Source organism: Acanthochromis polyacanthus, chromosome 14 (assembly GCF_021347895.1).
Source record: "Acanthochromis polyacanthus isolate Apoly-LR-REF ecotype Palm Island chromosome 14, KAUST_Apoly_ChrSc, whole genome shotgun sequence".
In the NCBI taxonomy this organism is placed as follows: Eukaryota; Metazoa; Chordata; class Actinopteri; family Pomacentridae; genus Acanthochromis; species Acanthochromis polyacanthus.
Genome location: NC_067126.1, coordinates 1,086,881 through 1,099,368, shown reverse-complemented (window position 1 = coordinate 1,099,368; position 12,488 = coordinate 1,086,881). Strand labels below are relative to the sequence as shown.

Genomic DNA, 12,488 nt, shown 5'->3' with positions numbered 1-12,488 from the left:
GTGAGCGGCCCTGCAGTGCATTGTGGGAGACGAGTTATAGCTGCTCCTCATTCTAATAAAGTCTCTCCTGCTTTTGGTCCACGAAAACTCCTAGAAGTTCTAAAGCTAATAGTTTAAGATTTGCCAGATGTTTTTAGAAACAAGTTCAACAAACTTTTTAATCAAAAGTCTGAAACCGGGCAGCAGAGAGAGCTCAGGTGAAGCGATCATCCAATCAGGTGCAGCCAGTGTTAGGAGGGCGGAGCCACAGTATGAGCTTTTATCAATCACCTGTTATGGTCATACATCCTTCACGTAAAACCTCTCTGTGGACACGAACCAACACGACGTGGATGTTTTAGTTCAGAAACAGGAGGAGGTTTCAGTCGGCTGATCGGTCTGACTGTCATCATGGTCATCAGGTGTAAAGATGGAGGGGCGTCGCCCTGCCTGGACCCGGACCTCCTCCTGGTCAAGGCTCCAGACGCTCGTCACAGCGGTGGCGAACCGTGGTTGGTGGACGGGGTGTTTGACATCATCAGTGTGGACGCCTGGTTCGGGACTCTGTGTGTTCTGCTGTGGCTGCTCTACCTCATCCTGCTCTAGATCATCCAGCTCTAGATCGTCCAGCTCTAAATCATCCTGCTCTAGATCATCCAGCTCTAGATCATCCAGCTCTAGATCATCCTGCTCTAGATCATCCTGCTCTAGATCATCCAGCTCTAGATCGTCCAGCTCTACATCATCCTGCTCTAGATCATCCAGCTCTAGATCATCCAGCTCTACATCATCCTGCTCTAGATCATCTTGCTCTAGATCTTCCAGCTCTAGACTGTCCAGATCTAGATCATCTTGCTGTAGACGGTAATGCTGTAGATCATCCTGCTCTAGATCATCCAGCTCTAGATCGTCCTGCTCTAGATCATCCAGCTCTAGATCATCCTGCTCTAGATCGTCCTGACCTAGATCATCCTGCTCTAGATCATCCAGCTCTACATCATCCTGTTCTAGATCATCCAGCTCCAGATCATCCAGCTATACATTGTCCAGCTCCAGATGATCCAACTCCAGATCATCCAGCTCTAGATCATCCAGCTCTTGATCATCTAGCTCCAGATCGTCTAGCTCTAGATCATCCTGCTCTAGATCATCCAGCTCTAGATCATCTAGCTCTAGATAATCCTGCTCTAGATCATCTTGCTCTAGATCTTCCAGCTCTAGACTGTCCAGATCTAGATCATCTTGCTGTAGACGGTAATGCTGTAGATCATCCAGCTCTAGATCTTCTAGCTCTAGATTGTCTAGCTCTAGATCATCCTGCTCTAAATCATCCAGCTCTAGGTCATCCAGCTGTAGATCGTCCTGCTCTAGATCATCCTGCTCTAGATCATCCTGCTCTAGTTTGTCTAGCTCTAGATCATCCTGCTTTAGATCATCTTGCTCTAGATCTTCTTGCTCTAGATCTTCCAGCTCTAGACTGTCCGGATCTAGATCATCCCGCTTTAGATCGTAATGCTCTAGGTCATCCAGCTCTAGATCATCCTGCTCTGGATTGTCCTGCTCTAGATCATCCATCTCTAGATCATCCAGCTGCAGATCATCCTGCTCTAGATCTTCCAGCTCCAGATTGTCTAGCTCTAGATCATCCAGCTCTAGGTCATCCAGCTCTAGATCGTCCTCCTCTAGATTGTCCTGCTCTAAATCATCCAGCTCTAGGTCATCCAGCTCTAGATCGTCCTCCTCTAGATTTTTCTGCTCTAAATCATTCAGCTCTAGGTCATCCAGCTCTAGATCGTCCTCCTGTAGATTGTCCTGCTCTAAATCATCCAGCTCTAGGTCATCCAGCTCTAGATCGTCCTCCTCTAGATTGTCCTGCTCTAAATCATCCAGCTCTAGGTCATCCAGCTCTAGATCGTCCTCCTCTAGATTTTTCTGCTCTAAATCATCCAGCTCTAGGTCATCCAGCTCTAGATCGTCCTGCTCTAGATCGTCCAGCTCGAGATCATCCTCTAGAACCACAGTCTTCTAAACGCTGAATATTTTCACCTTCAGTCCAAACTGAGATGCTGCAGCTGAGCTTCAGTTTCCAGCTAAATGGTTTAACTTTGAAGAGAAGTTTTGGTTTTTACATCCAGATGTTTTTCTGTCTGTTCTGATAAAGAATGAAACCTGTTTAAGGTAATGATGAATAAAATCCATCTGTGTGATCATTCACTGACTCCACAGCTGTTTGATCAGTTTTTGCTGAAAATCAATCAGTTTTAAATGAAAATCAATCAGCTCAGTTAATAATGAAACTGCTTTTGGACACAGTCTACAGAATTATTAATGAGAATGTTAATGTCAGGACAATTCTTCAGTGGAGTCCTGCTTTCTCCAGATCAGCAGTCATCACTGTTAACCTATCCAACTAGTAGAGTCTCAGTCTCTCAAGTCAAAGCAGAGTTTTCCTCAACATGAACAGAACTTAGTCTGGAAGTGAGTGAGAGAGTCCAGAAACAGCGTAGCTTCATCCAGGACCATCATCCTGAGCTCCACATCCTGGTATGTGTTACATCTGGTTCACTGCTGGTTAGACCTGGTTTCTACTTTACAGCACTGAGCACAGCTGCTTGATGAAGTCTCCTAACAAGTAGCTCTGAAATGAAGAACAGAACCGTTAAACAGTTGATCAGATGGTGAATCAGGCTCTGGGTTTGTTTGGACCAGTCTGAACTGAGAACTGTGACCAGACCTGGTCCGGACCAGATCTAGACTTAGTCCAGACCTGGCATCACCTTACTCCTCTTCTTCCACTTATTCAGTTTAACATTTCAAACCGTCCAGATGTTCAGCCTGCAACTGCTTCATGTCTCCGATTTATTCATGATCTGATTAATTACAGTAAACTGATAATGATCAATAACGATGACATCACCCAATCAATAAGCAAACAGAATAAACTTCGTCAAAAAGCGCTTCTCAGCAGTCAAAGTTTAATCAGTGGAATAAAAAGTTTATTAATGTGAAGGAAAACAGAGGAGCTGATTAAACGTTTTAGTTATCCTGTTGGTAAATTTAATGACTAAACTGGTTAAAGACAACTAATCAGTCATCAGCTACAAGGCAGGTGTGTCTCTGGGTATCTGAAAGAACCAGCAGTGACTGCAGCTCTGGCTCCGTCTAAACACTGTTTTTTTTTTCTCTGTCACTCTGTGATTACAACGATGTTCGCACATTTAAACCCCAGAAGTGTTTCACCGGTTAGATACGGTGTTTAGACGGAGCCCTGAGACGAGCGGAGACGTGAATTTGACGGAGCCCTGAGATAGGGTGACCATACGTCCTCTTTTGCCCGGACATGTCCTCTTTTGAGAGGCTGTCCGGCCGGCGTTTATAAAGTCCTTCAAATGTCCGGGTTTTTGATCCCCTAAATTCCACATAACGCGAAACCGCCGCGCCGCGCTCTTGAATCGTACTGCAACACTTAGAACCCATTCTCTTCTATAAGACAGCTTCCACTGCACGCGCTGCGGAGCGCCAGCGCCGCGTCTCTGAAGCGCCGGCGCGCGCCACGGCGCTGGAGATTCGCTTCCTCGCAGGCTGACAGGCAGGTAGGCACACTGCTAGAGAGCACTCGAACCGAAAGAAAATGCCGAAACGCAAATGTCATTTCACTGATGAAATGCAAAAAAAAGTACCCCTGTTTTCGTCCGGGTCGTGTCAAATGGGAGGCAGAATGTACAGTCTGCAAAGCTGGGACTTATGTCTCTGTAGCTAATAAGAAAAGGAAAAAGAAAGAAAAAAAGGACTGTTGACTTGAGGCATTATTTCTATATTTTTTTCATTTGCCATTAGACACATTATTTTGAAGAATGGGCTCACTGAACATTGAAGAATAGGCTACCTCTCTTTTTTCTTAAATGGTAAATGGTTGTATTTATAGAGCGCTTTTATCCAAAGCACTTTACATGATGATATGTCACATTCACCCATTCACACACTGATGGCGGGAGCTGCCATGCAAGGTGCTAACCACGACCCACCAGGAGCTATTAGGGGTTAGGTGTTCAGGGACACCTCGACATAAGCACGACTGAAAATTTTTCGCGCGCGAGCTGGAAGTGTGTCCTCTTTTCAGAGAAACAGAATATGGTCACCCTACCTGAGACGAGCGGAGACGTGAATTAGACGGAGCCCGTTAGCTTCGTGTCCGTGGAGCCTCTATCTTAGTTTGTGTGAGAAAACAAAGTTTAAAGAGTTGAAGAGGTGTTGTGTTTCTTCATGGAGGAGCTTTACTTCCACAGGTGAATGTCACTATCTTTATTTATGGGACGGACTATTTCCTGGATGTAAATGTTCCCGAGTAATAACAGGTGAACTAGAACATGTTTGTTCTCATTTAAAACACAGAAACCAGCTGAAAAAAATGTTCAGGTTAAGGACCTAAAGTGGTGTTTAGAGTTAAATGTACCTGAAACAGGTAAGATGGTGTAATGCTACACCCAAAACTAAAACACCTGACACAGTATTCAGGTTAATAACCGAAAGTAGTATTTACAAATATAAATATTACAATTTAAACCTAAAAATATCACATACAACCCCAAAACACCGAGTAGTTTAGATAATAAAGTTAATCTACAGATGTAATCAGAGTATCAGCAGTACCAGTACAGATGTAATCAGAGTATCAGCAGTACCAGTACAGATGTAATCAGAGTATCAGCAGTACTAGAACAGATGTAATCACAGTATCAGCAGTACCAGGACAGATGTAATCAGAGTATCAGCAGTACCAGAACAGATGTAATTAGAGTATCACCTCTTTGTGATTGACAGTCACAGCCTACTGAGCAGTGCTCTGATTGGTTGGTCTGGGCCCAGGTGTATGCTGGGAGCTGTAGTTGTAGCTGTAATCAGTGAATCGTTAATCAGTGAATCATTAATCAGTGAATCATTTAATCAGTGAATCATTAATCAGTGAATCATTTATTCAGTGAATCATTTAATCAATGAATCATTAATCAGTGAATCAATAATCAGTGAATCATTTAATCAGTGAATCATTAATCAGTGAATCATTTAATCAATGAATCATTTAATCAGTGAATCATTTAATCAATGAATCATTAATCAGTGAATCAATAATCAGTGAATCAATAATCAGTGAATCATTTAATCAGTGAATCATTAATCAGTGAATCATTAATCAGTGAATCATTTAATCAATGAATCATTAATCAGTGAATCAATAATCAGTGAATCATTAATCAGTGAATCATTTAATCAATGAATCATTTAATCAGTGAATCATTTAATCAATGAATCATTAATCAGTGAATCAATAATCAGTGAATCAATAATCAGTGAATCATTTAATCAGTGAATCATTAATCAGTGAATCATTTAATCAGTGAATCATTAATCAGTGAATCATTTAATCAATGAATCATTAATCAGTGAATCAATAATCAGTGAATCATTAATCAGTGAATCATTTAATCAGTGAATCATTTAATCAGTGAATCAATAATCAGTGAATCAATAATCAGTGAATCATTTAATCAGTGAATCATTTAATCAGTGAATCAATAATCAGTGAATCAATAATCAGTGAATCATTTAATCAGTGAATCATTTAATCAGTGAATCATTAATCAGTGAATCATTTAATCAGTGAATCATTTAAGCAATGAATCATTAATCAATGAATCATTAATCAGTGAATCATTAATCAGTGAATCATTTAATCAGTGAATCAATAATCTGAATCATTTAATCAGTGAATCATTAATCAGTGAATCATTTAATCAATGAATCATTAATCAGTGAATCAATAATCAGTGAATCATTTAATCAGTGAATCATTAATCAGTGAATCATTTAATCAGTGAATTATTCAGTCCCTCCAGGAATTCACGATGTTGCGATCGTGCGAATTCACGTGAAATCAACCAATCTCCGCGAATTTTGCGTGGCCTTGCAATTTTGTCCAATCACTGCAACTTTCCCGCAATTTTGGCCCGCCTCCCGTGAGTTCCACCAATCATAGCAGTCCCCAGCGCAAACCTAATGCACGTACATCACCGAATTCACTTCCTGTTTCTGGTTTGAAGATGCAGACATGTGAGATACTAATGTCTCTCATTTACAAACAAAAACTACTGCTGAGGACCGTGATAAACAATTAATTCACTGATGTTCTTCACCAAAGCGGAGCTAAACTGTTTTACACCCATGCAATACTGTGGTGGAATACAAAAAAAATCATCGATTGATGCACTTAAAAAAAACAGGAAACATATTAGAACGGCTGAAATGATCAGACAACAGACCACATAAATCACCATGATGGAAACTGTTGCATCCAGATCCGTTAGAGCTCTGAAAGAATGAAGGTAAATTAGATTAATTATTCCACCAAAGAACACGGTGGAGTTATGTGACGATCAGCGTGTGTGAATCCTTCCTCTGTTACCAACATCACTCAAAAACAGAACCAGGGATTTAAATGAAGTTTTCAGGGTCGGTCAGAAATGACACAAGGACCAAATGATTAGACTTCAGCAGTGATACGGCTTAAAGTTTGGATCCACGGATTTGTGAAGGATTTCCCATTGAGGTAGCGGCACGGTAACCATGGCAACAAGTGAACACTACCTCAGCAGCCTGCTGATCATCACATCATAGTGATCCTACAACAAATCTACCACAGTGGACGTATCGGAAACGACACAAGGAACAACTGATTAAATTGTGGGGGTGTTTCTGAGTCCCATCAATTCCAGTTGCCGGCTCCATATTTAGCCCACGCGATTCGGTTTGTATACATGCAGAACACACACCTGTCTTGGTGGAGGACTGCGCTCTCTCAGTGCTGTTCTTGTTAGTTTACGTGACAAGCCGTGAGCTTGTGTGTGTGTGTGTGTGTGTGTGTGTGTGAACATGTGTGTGCCAGGAAGTGAAATGAACTTTTTAAGCCACTGACAGATATGTCCGAATATGATTCATTCAATAGTAAATGATCATTTTGTGCCACAAATCTACCAACCACGTCCTGTTAAACCAGTGTCTGGCTGCTGCTAATGTCCCACCGTGGTGTGTCAGCTTTTGTGGAAATGGGTTGGAACGCAAAATAATTAATTTTGGAATAAATATTTTCAATTACAGTGTTGAAACATGTTCTACAAGCTGGAAAAAATGCAGCTTTTTAGCAGTTGTCACTGTCTCCCGCAATTTCATCACAGCAAATAAGCTTAAAACATCGCAACTTCTATCGCAATTTTTTAGAAAAGCTGCAATAATCAGTGAATCATTAAATCAGTGAATCATTAATCAGTGAATCAATAATCAGTGAATCATTTAATCAGTGAATCAATTAATCAGTGAATCAATTAATCAGTGAATCATTTAATCAGTGAATCATTTAATCAGTGAATCAATAATCAGTGAATCAATAATCAGTGAATCATTAAATCAGTGAATCATTAATCAGTGAATCAATTAATCAGTGAATCATTTAATCAGTGAATCAATAATCAGTGAATCAATAATCAGTGAATCATTTAATCAGTGAATCAATAATCAGTGAATCAATAATCAGTGAATCATTTAATCAGTGAATCATTAATCAGTGAATCAATTAATCAGTGAATCATTTAATCAGTGAATCAATAATCAGTGAATCATTAAATCAGTGAATCATTAATCAGTGAATCAATTAATCAGTGAATCATTAAATCAGTGAATCATTAATCAGTGAATCAATAATCAGTGAATCATTTAATCAGTGAATCAATAATCAGTGAATCAATTAATCAGTGAATCAATAATCAGTGAATCAATAATCAGGGAATCATGTAATCAGTGAATCAATAATCAGTGAATCATTCATTGTTTCCCTTCAAATCCCTTTAATTTTTCCAGAATTCTTCTCTTTGAACAAACAATACTAGATGTGAAGAACTGTTAAATAAAAAAAAATCTTAATTAAATGAAATAAATGTTTAAATAGAGGATTAAAGTGTAATGTTTAATATTTGATCATCCATGAATGTCCTTGTTATGGCTGCGGTCGTGTATATTCTATACATAACTATATATATCTTCAATGTAATGTGATTACAGGAGTAGATCGATTAGATTACAGTTTCCTATTAATCTATAAATAAAACTACTGACCAGAAGTTTGTCTTGCTGATTTTCAGCTTCATTCATGAGAAGTTTGTGGAATAAAAAACCTAAAAAAGAACTAAATCCTGATAAACTGATTTAATTTATTTTAAACTGGATTCATCTGCATGAAATTAAACTAACAGTGGGGTAATAAACGTGGGGTATGAGAGGCAATGCTCCTGACAGCTGCTGCAGCTTGTATAAATGTCCTCCCATGATGCCCTGTGTGGGGCCGACCAATAGCGTGCTCCTCCCGCTGTGATGTCAAGGCGGTATAAAGGCCCGGGGCGAGCGTCAGCGGTCCGAGCAGAGTCAGCGTTCCCGGCCTGGGCGCCTCGGCTGGAGGACTGCTGTCAGGAGGAACAGAACTACGGCGTGAGGCTGTAGTTTTGTTTGGTTCTGTGGGTTCTTCAAGTTCCGGCTCTGCTTTGGATTTTCTGTTTCTGGACTCAAAGGTTCTGCGATCGGCCCGGTTCTGGGCAGCAGGCAGCTTCAGGTGAGTGTTGGACTGATGGATGAAAGCTGAACGTTACTGAAGGTTCATGTTCCTGGAGCTCATCTGATGATTAGTTTAACCAAGTTTTCCCTCATTTAACTGAGTTCTGCTGCATTGTTCTGTATCTTTCTGTGTTCTGCTGGGTTCTGCTGGGTTCTGCTGGGTTCTGCTGCTGAAGCTTGGACTCCCAGAATAGCCTCTGAGAGCATCCGTGTGGAGCCCAGCTGGCGTCTGATTGCTTTTTAAGGGAATCAGCAGCGGGGTATCAGTTGCTGTGTACAGCACATGGTGGCTGTCAATCAGGGAGGTGTCTGGTGGTATTTTTAGAGTTAACTGCCCCCACCAGGGGCAGAGCAGCTGCTCATTATTTATAGGCTTCAGCTAAACTCTGTTCATGAGTCATCAGACAGTTATAGTGAGAAAGCAACAAATTGTCATAAACTTTGAAGGTTGGATGTTGCAATGAGGTGGTCTGATTCTAGTTTATTTATTTCTATATTTACATGGTTATTGAGAAACTAGTCCATCGGTTTCAGGACTTTGTGTTGCTGCTGTTATTAAAAAACTGGACGTCCAACCAGGAATACATCAGATTTAATTCAGTCTGTTGGTCTTGATGCATCTTTTAGTTTATATTTCAACATAAAACTCATCTTTAAAAAGTTTTTACTGAAGAGGTGAAGCTTCAGAGGAGATGATCACTCTGATATTTATTAAAAAACCATGAAACCAGATCCAGAGGAAGCTGATATAGAATATATGAAGCTGTTATAAATACTGTGAAACAGAAAGTTAAAATATGGAGTTAAATCCTTTCATCTGACAACAGACCCAGCTTCTAAATGGTAACGATCTGCTTTCTAATGAGTCTTAATAACTTCATGTAGATTTGCTACTGTCAGAATAATGCAGTAAAAGTACAAATACTTGAGTAAAAGTACTTTATCCCTGTTAGAAACCCATCGGCCTCAGTTCTGACTCACTTTTTTAAACCGACTGGATCTCTGTTCTGTTCAGCCTGACGTGGTGTTCTTTAACATGCAGAGGGTTAACGTGTTAGCATGTTAACATGTTAGCATGTTAGTAAAAGTGATTCAGTGTCGTCTGGAACATGTTTGGGTTCTGTTTAAAACCCAGGAAAAAAACCTGAGTCTAAGTATTGATCTACTTAGACTCAGGCTTTGATCAGCCATCCAGGACCAACCAGGCCCAACCAGGCCCATCCAAGCCCAATCAGGACCATCCAGGATCAAGTCCATCCAGGCCCAACCAGGCCCAACCAGGCCCATCCAAGCCCAATCAGGACCATCCAGGATCAAGTCCATCCAGGACCAACCAGGACCAATCAGGACCATCCAGGACCAACCCTACTACTAATAATAACAGAACTGATAATGTTGTTCATCACTGAGTCCAGCTGAACTTTCAGTTCCTGATCTGATTATTAGTTATTGATTATTAGTTATTGATTAGTGACAGGAGAATGGAACCAACAGGTGTCTGACATGTTCTGGTGAACAAGTGTTTTATCGATCGTTTGATCAGTTCATATAGAAACTATCAGCAGATAAATGAGTTATTGATCTGTTGTCTGAGATGTAGATGCTGCTGCAGCACCACCATCAGGAGACTACAGGGTCTGGTTCTGGTTCTGACTGTAGTTAGATCCATTTAAAGAAAGAAACTAATGTTTGATTATGATGAGAGCAAAGACTCTGGAACTTGTTTATTGTTGTTCTGGATCTTTTAATCTGACTCCTCCTGGTTCTGGTCCTCGTTCTGGTTCTGGTTCATACAGCAGCCTTTATCTTCTAACAGACACTTTAGATTATCAGGAGGTCTGAAATAGCTTCAGTCAGATAAGAAACAGACTCAGAGATCAAAATTGACCCAAAGACGGATCCAGAGCCAGAAAACCCTCAGAGGTTCACTTTGTACATGTCAGGGTAGAGACTGCGATTTGGTAGAATTGGAGTTTCTACCAGTAGAAACTCCAATTCTACCAGTAGAGATTTGTCAGGGCTAAGGTTAGACTTTTAAGGTTAGTGTCAGGAGTCAGGGCAGGGGTCAGATTTAAAGGTCAGGGTTAGTTAAGGTTAGGGTCAGGGGTCAGATTTAAAGTTCCATCTCTACTGGTAGAGATTACAATCGCAAACTCTACTGGTAGAGACTCCAATCGCAATCTCTACTGGTAGAAACTCCAGTTCTACCAAATCGCAGTCTCTACCCTGACATATATATTCATTGTAACAGAGGTGGACTTCTGTCTGTCTGTCTGTCTGTCTGCAACATTACTCTAAAACAGACCAACAAATTTGGATGAAATTTCCATTGAAGGTCAGAAATGACACAAGGACCAAATGATTAGATTCTGGCAGTGATGCAGCTTATAGTCTGGATCCATGGACTGGTTAAAGATTTCTGTATCATTGCCAGATAGCAGCAAGGCGTCACTGTAACCATGACAACAAGGGAACACTACATCAGCTGCCTACATCACGTGACCCGCTAACATCAGTCGTCGGAAATGATAGAAGGAATGAGCAGCCTTGGAGGAGTACTGAGTGCTGTTCTAGTTACTGGTTTGATGTCTGCAGCAGGGGGCGCCAAAGTTCACTAAAAAAAAGTTCAGTTACAGGAGTAGATGGATAGATAGACTATAGATAAACTATAAATAGACCATAGATAGACTATAGATAGATACTTTATTAATCCTGAGGGAAATTCAAGTGTTCAGCAGCTTACACAAAACAACATAAAATAAAATAACAAAAACACAGCACAGCCAGGTTAGTAACATTAACATTAAGGGTTAGTATATACTCTGAAAAACTTGATGCACAATACTAGAAAAAACACTTCTAATTTTAAAATCTATAGAAATAAATGTATTAAAAGTTGATATACAATACTTATACGTTTCAAGGCACAGTGATTTAAGTGGTTTATAGTGATTTTGACAGGTAGACACCAACCTTAGTTATAAAACTATGTAAGGTGCATAGACATTCTACAATCACATTGATTCATTCTACTGTGATCCAGACTGACCCCCCTGACCACTCAGTGATGAGTTGTACAGTCTGATGGGGACCAAAGAGTTCCTGAGTCTGTTGATGGAGCAGGTAAAAGGCAGCAGACTGGAGCTGAACACTCCTCTGTCCAGAGGATGCTGTGTGTTGTCCAGGATGGAGAGAATCTTCTCCAGGGTCCTTCTCTCTGCTGCTGACACCAGAGAGTCCAGCTCTGTCCCACCACTGATCCAGCTGTCCTCACCAGTCTGTCCCTCTTTTAATACTCTCTCCCCAACAAACTACAGCATAAAGGAGAACACTGGACACGACAGACTAGTAGAACAGCCACAGCAGGTTCTTACAGATGTTGAAGGACCCCAGTCTCCTCAGGAAGTCCAGACAACTCTGTCCTTTCCTGTAGATGATGTCCATGTTGTGTGACCAGTCCAGTTTATTGTCCAAATGCATTCCCAGGTACTTATAGGTGCTGATCACCTCCACGTCTGTGCCCCTAATGGAAATAGGCTGGAGATGGGGTCTATTCCTCCTGAGGTCCACCACCATCTCCTTGGTCTTGGAAGTGTTCAGCTGCAGGTGGTTTGAGCTCCACCAGGCCCCTGTACTCCCCTCCTGTCCACCCTTCACACATCCAACAATCACAGTATTGTCCGAGTTCTTCTGAAAGTGGCAGAGCTCAGATCATACTGGAAGTCAGATGTGTATAGTGTGAACAGAACAGCGCCCTGTGGCGCCTCCTGCTGCTGACCAGAGTGTCTGATGTTCAGCCACCCAGTCTAACAAACTGCAGCCTGTGAGTGAGGTAGTCCTCAATCCAGGAGACC

General features: G+C 41.1%; 2 protein-coding genes across 2 annotated transcripts in view; one reads left to right on the top strand and one right to left on the bottom strand.

The window, feature by feature from the left end:
• Positions 1 to 342: 342 nt before the first annotated feature.
• LOC127537241 (otolith matrix protein OMM-64-like) lies at positions 343 to 2,829 on the bottom strand. Its single transcript, XM_051959376.1, has 3 exons — positions 2,799 to 2,829; positions 1,021 to 1,988; positions 343 to 981 (listed from the first exon to the last, which is right to left on the bottom strand). Exons 1-3 carry the CDS (start codon positions 2,827 to 2,829, stop codon positions 343 to 345), a joined length of 1,638 nt encoding a protein of 545 aa, XP_051815336.1.
• A 5,626-nt stretch (positions 2,830 to 8,455) lies between these two features.
• Positions 8,456 to 12,488, top strand: part of ttn.2 (titin, tandem duplicate 2) — a 276,686-nt gene continuing 272,653 nt past the window's right edge. The window contains 1 exon segment of the mRNA XM_051959375.1: positions 8,456 to 8,632. The gene's annotated coding sequence lies outside the window, so the exon portion shown is untranslated.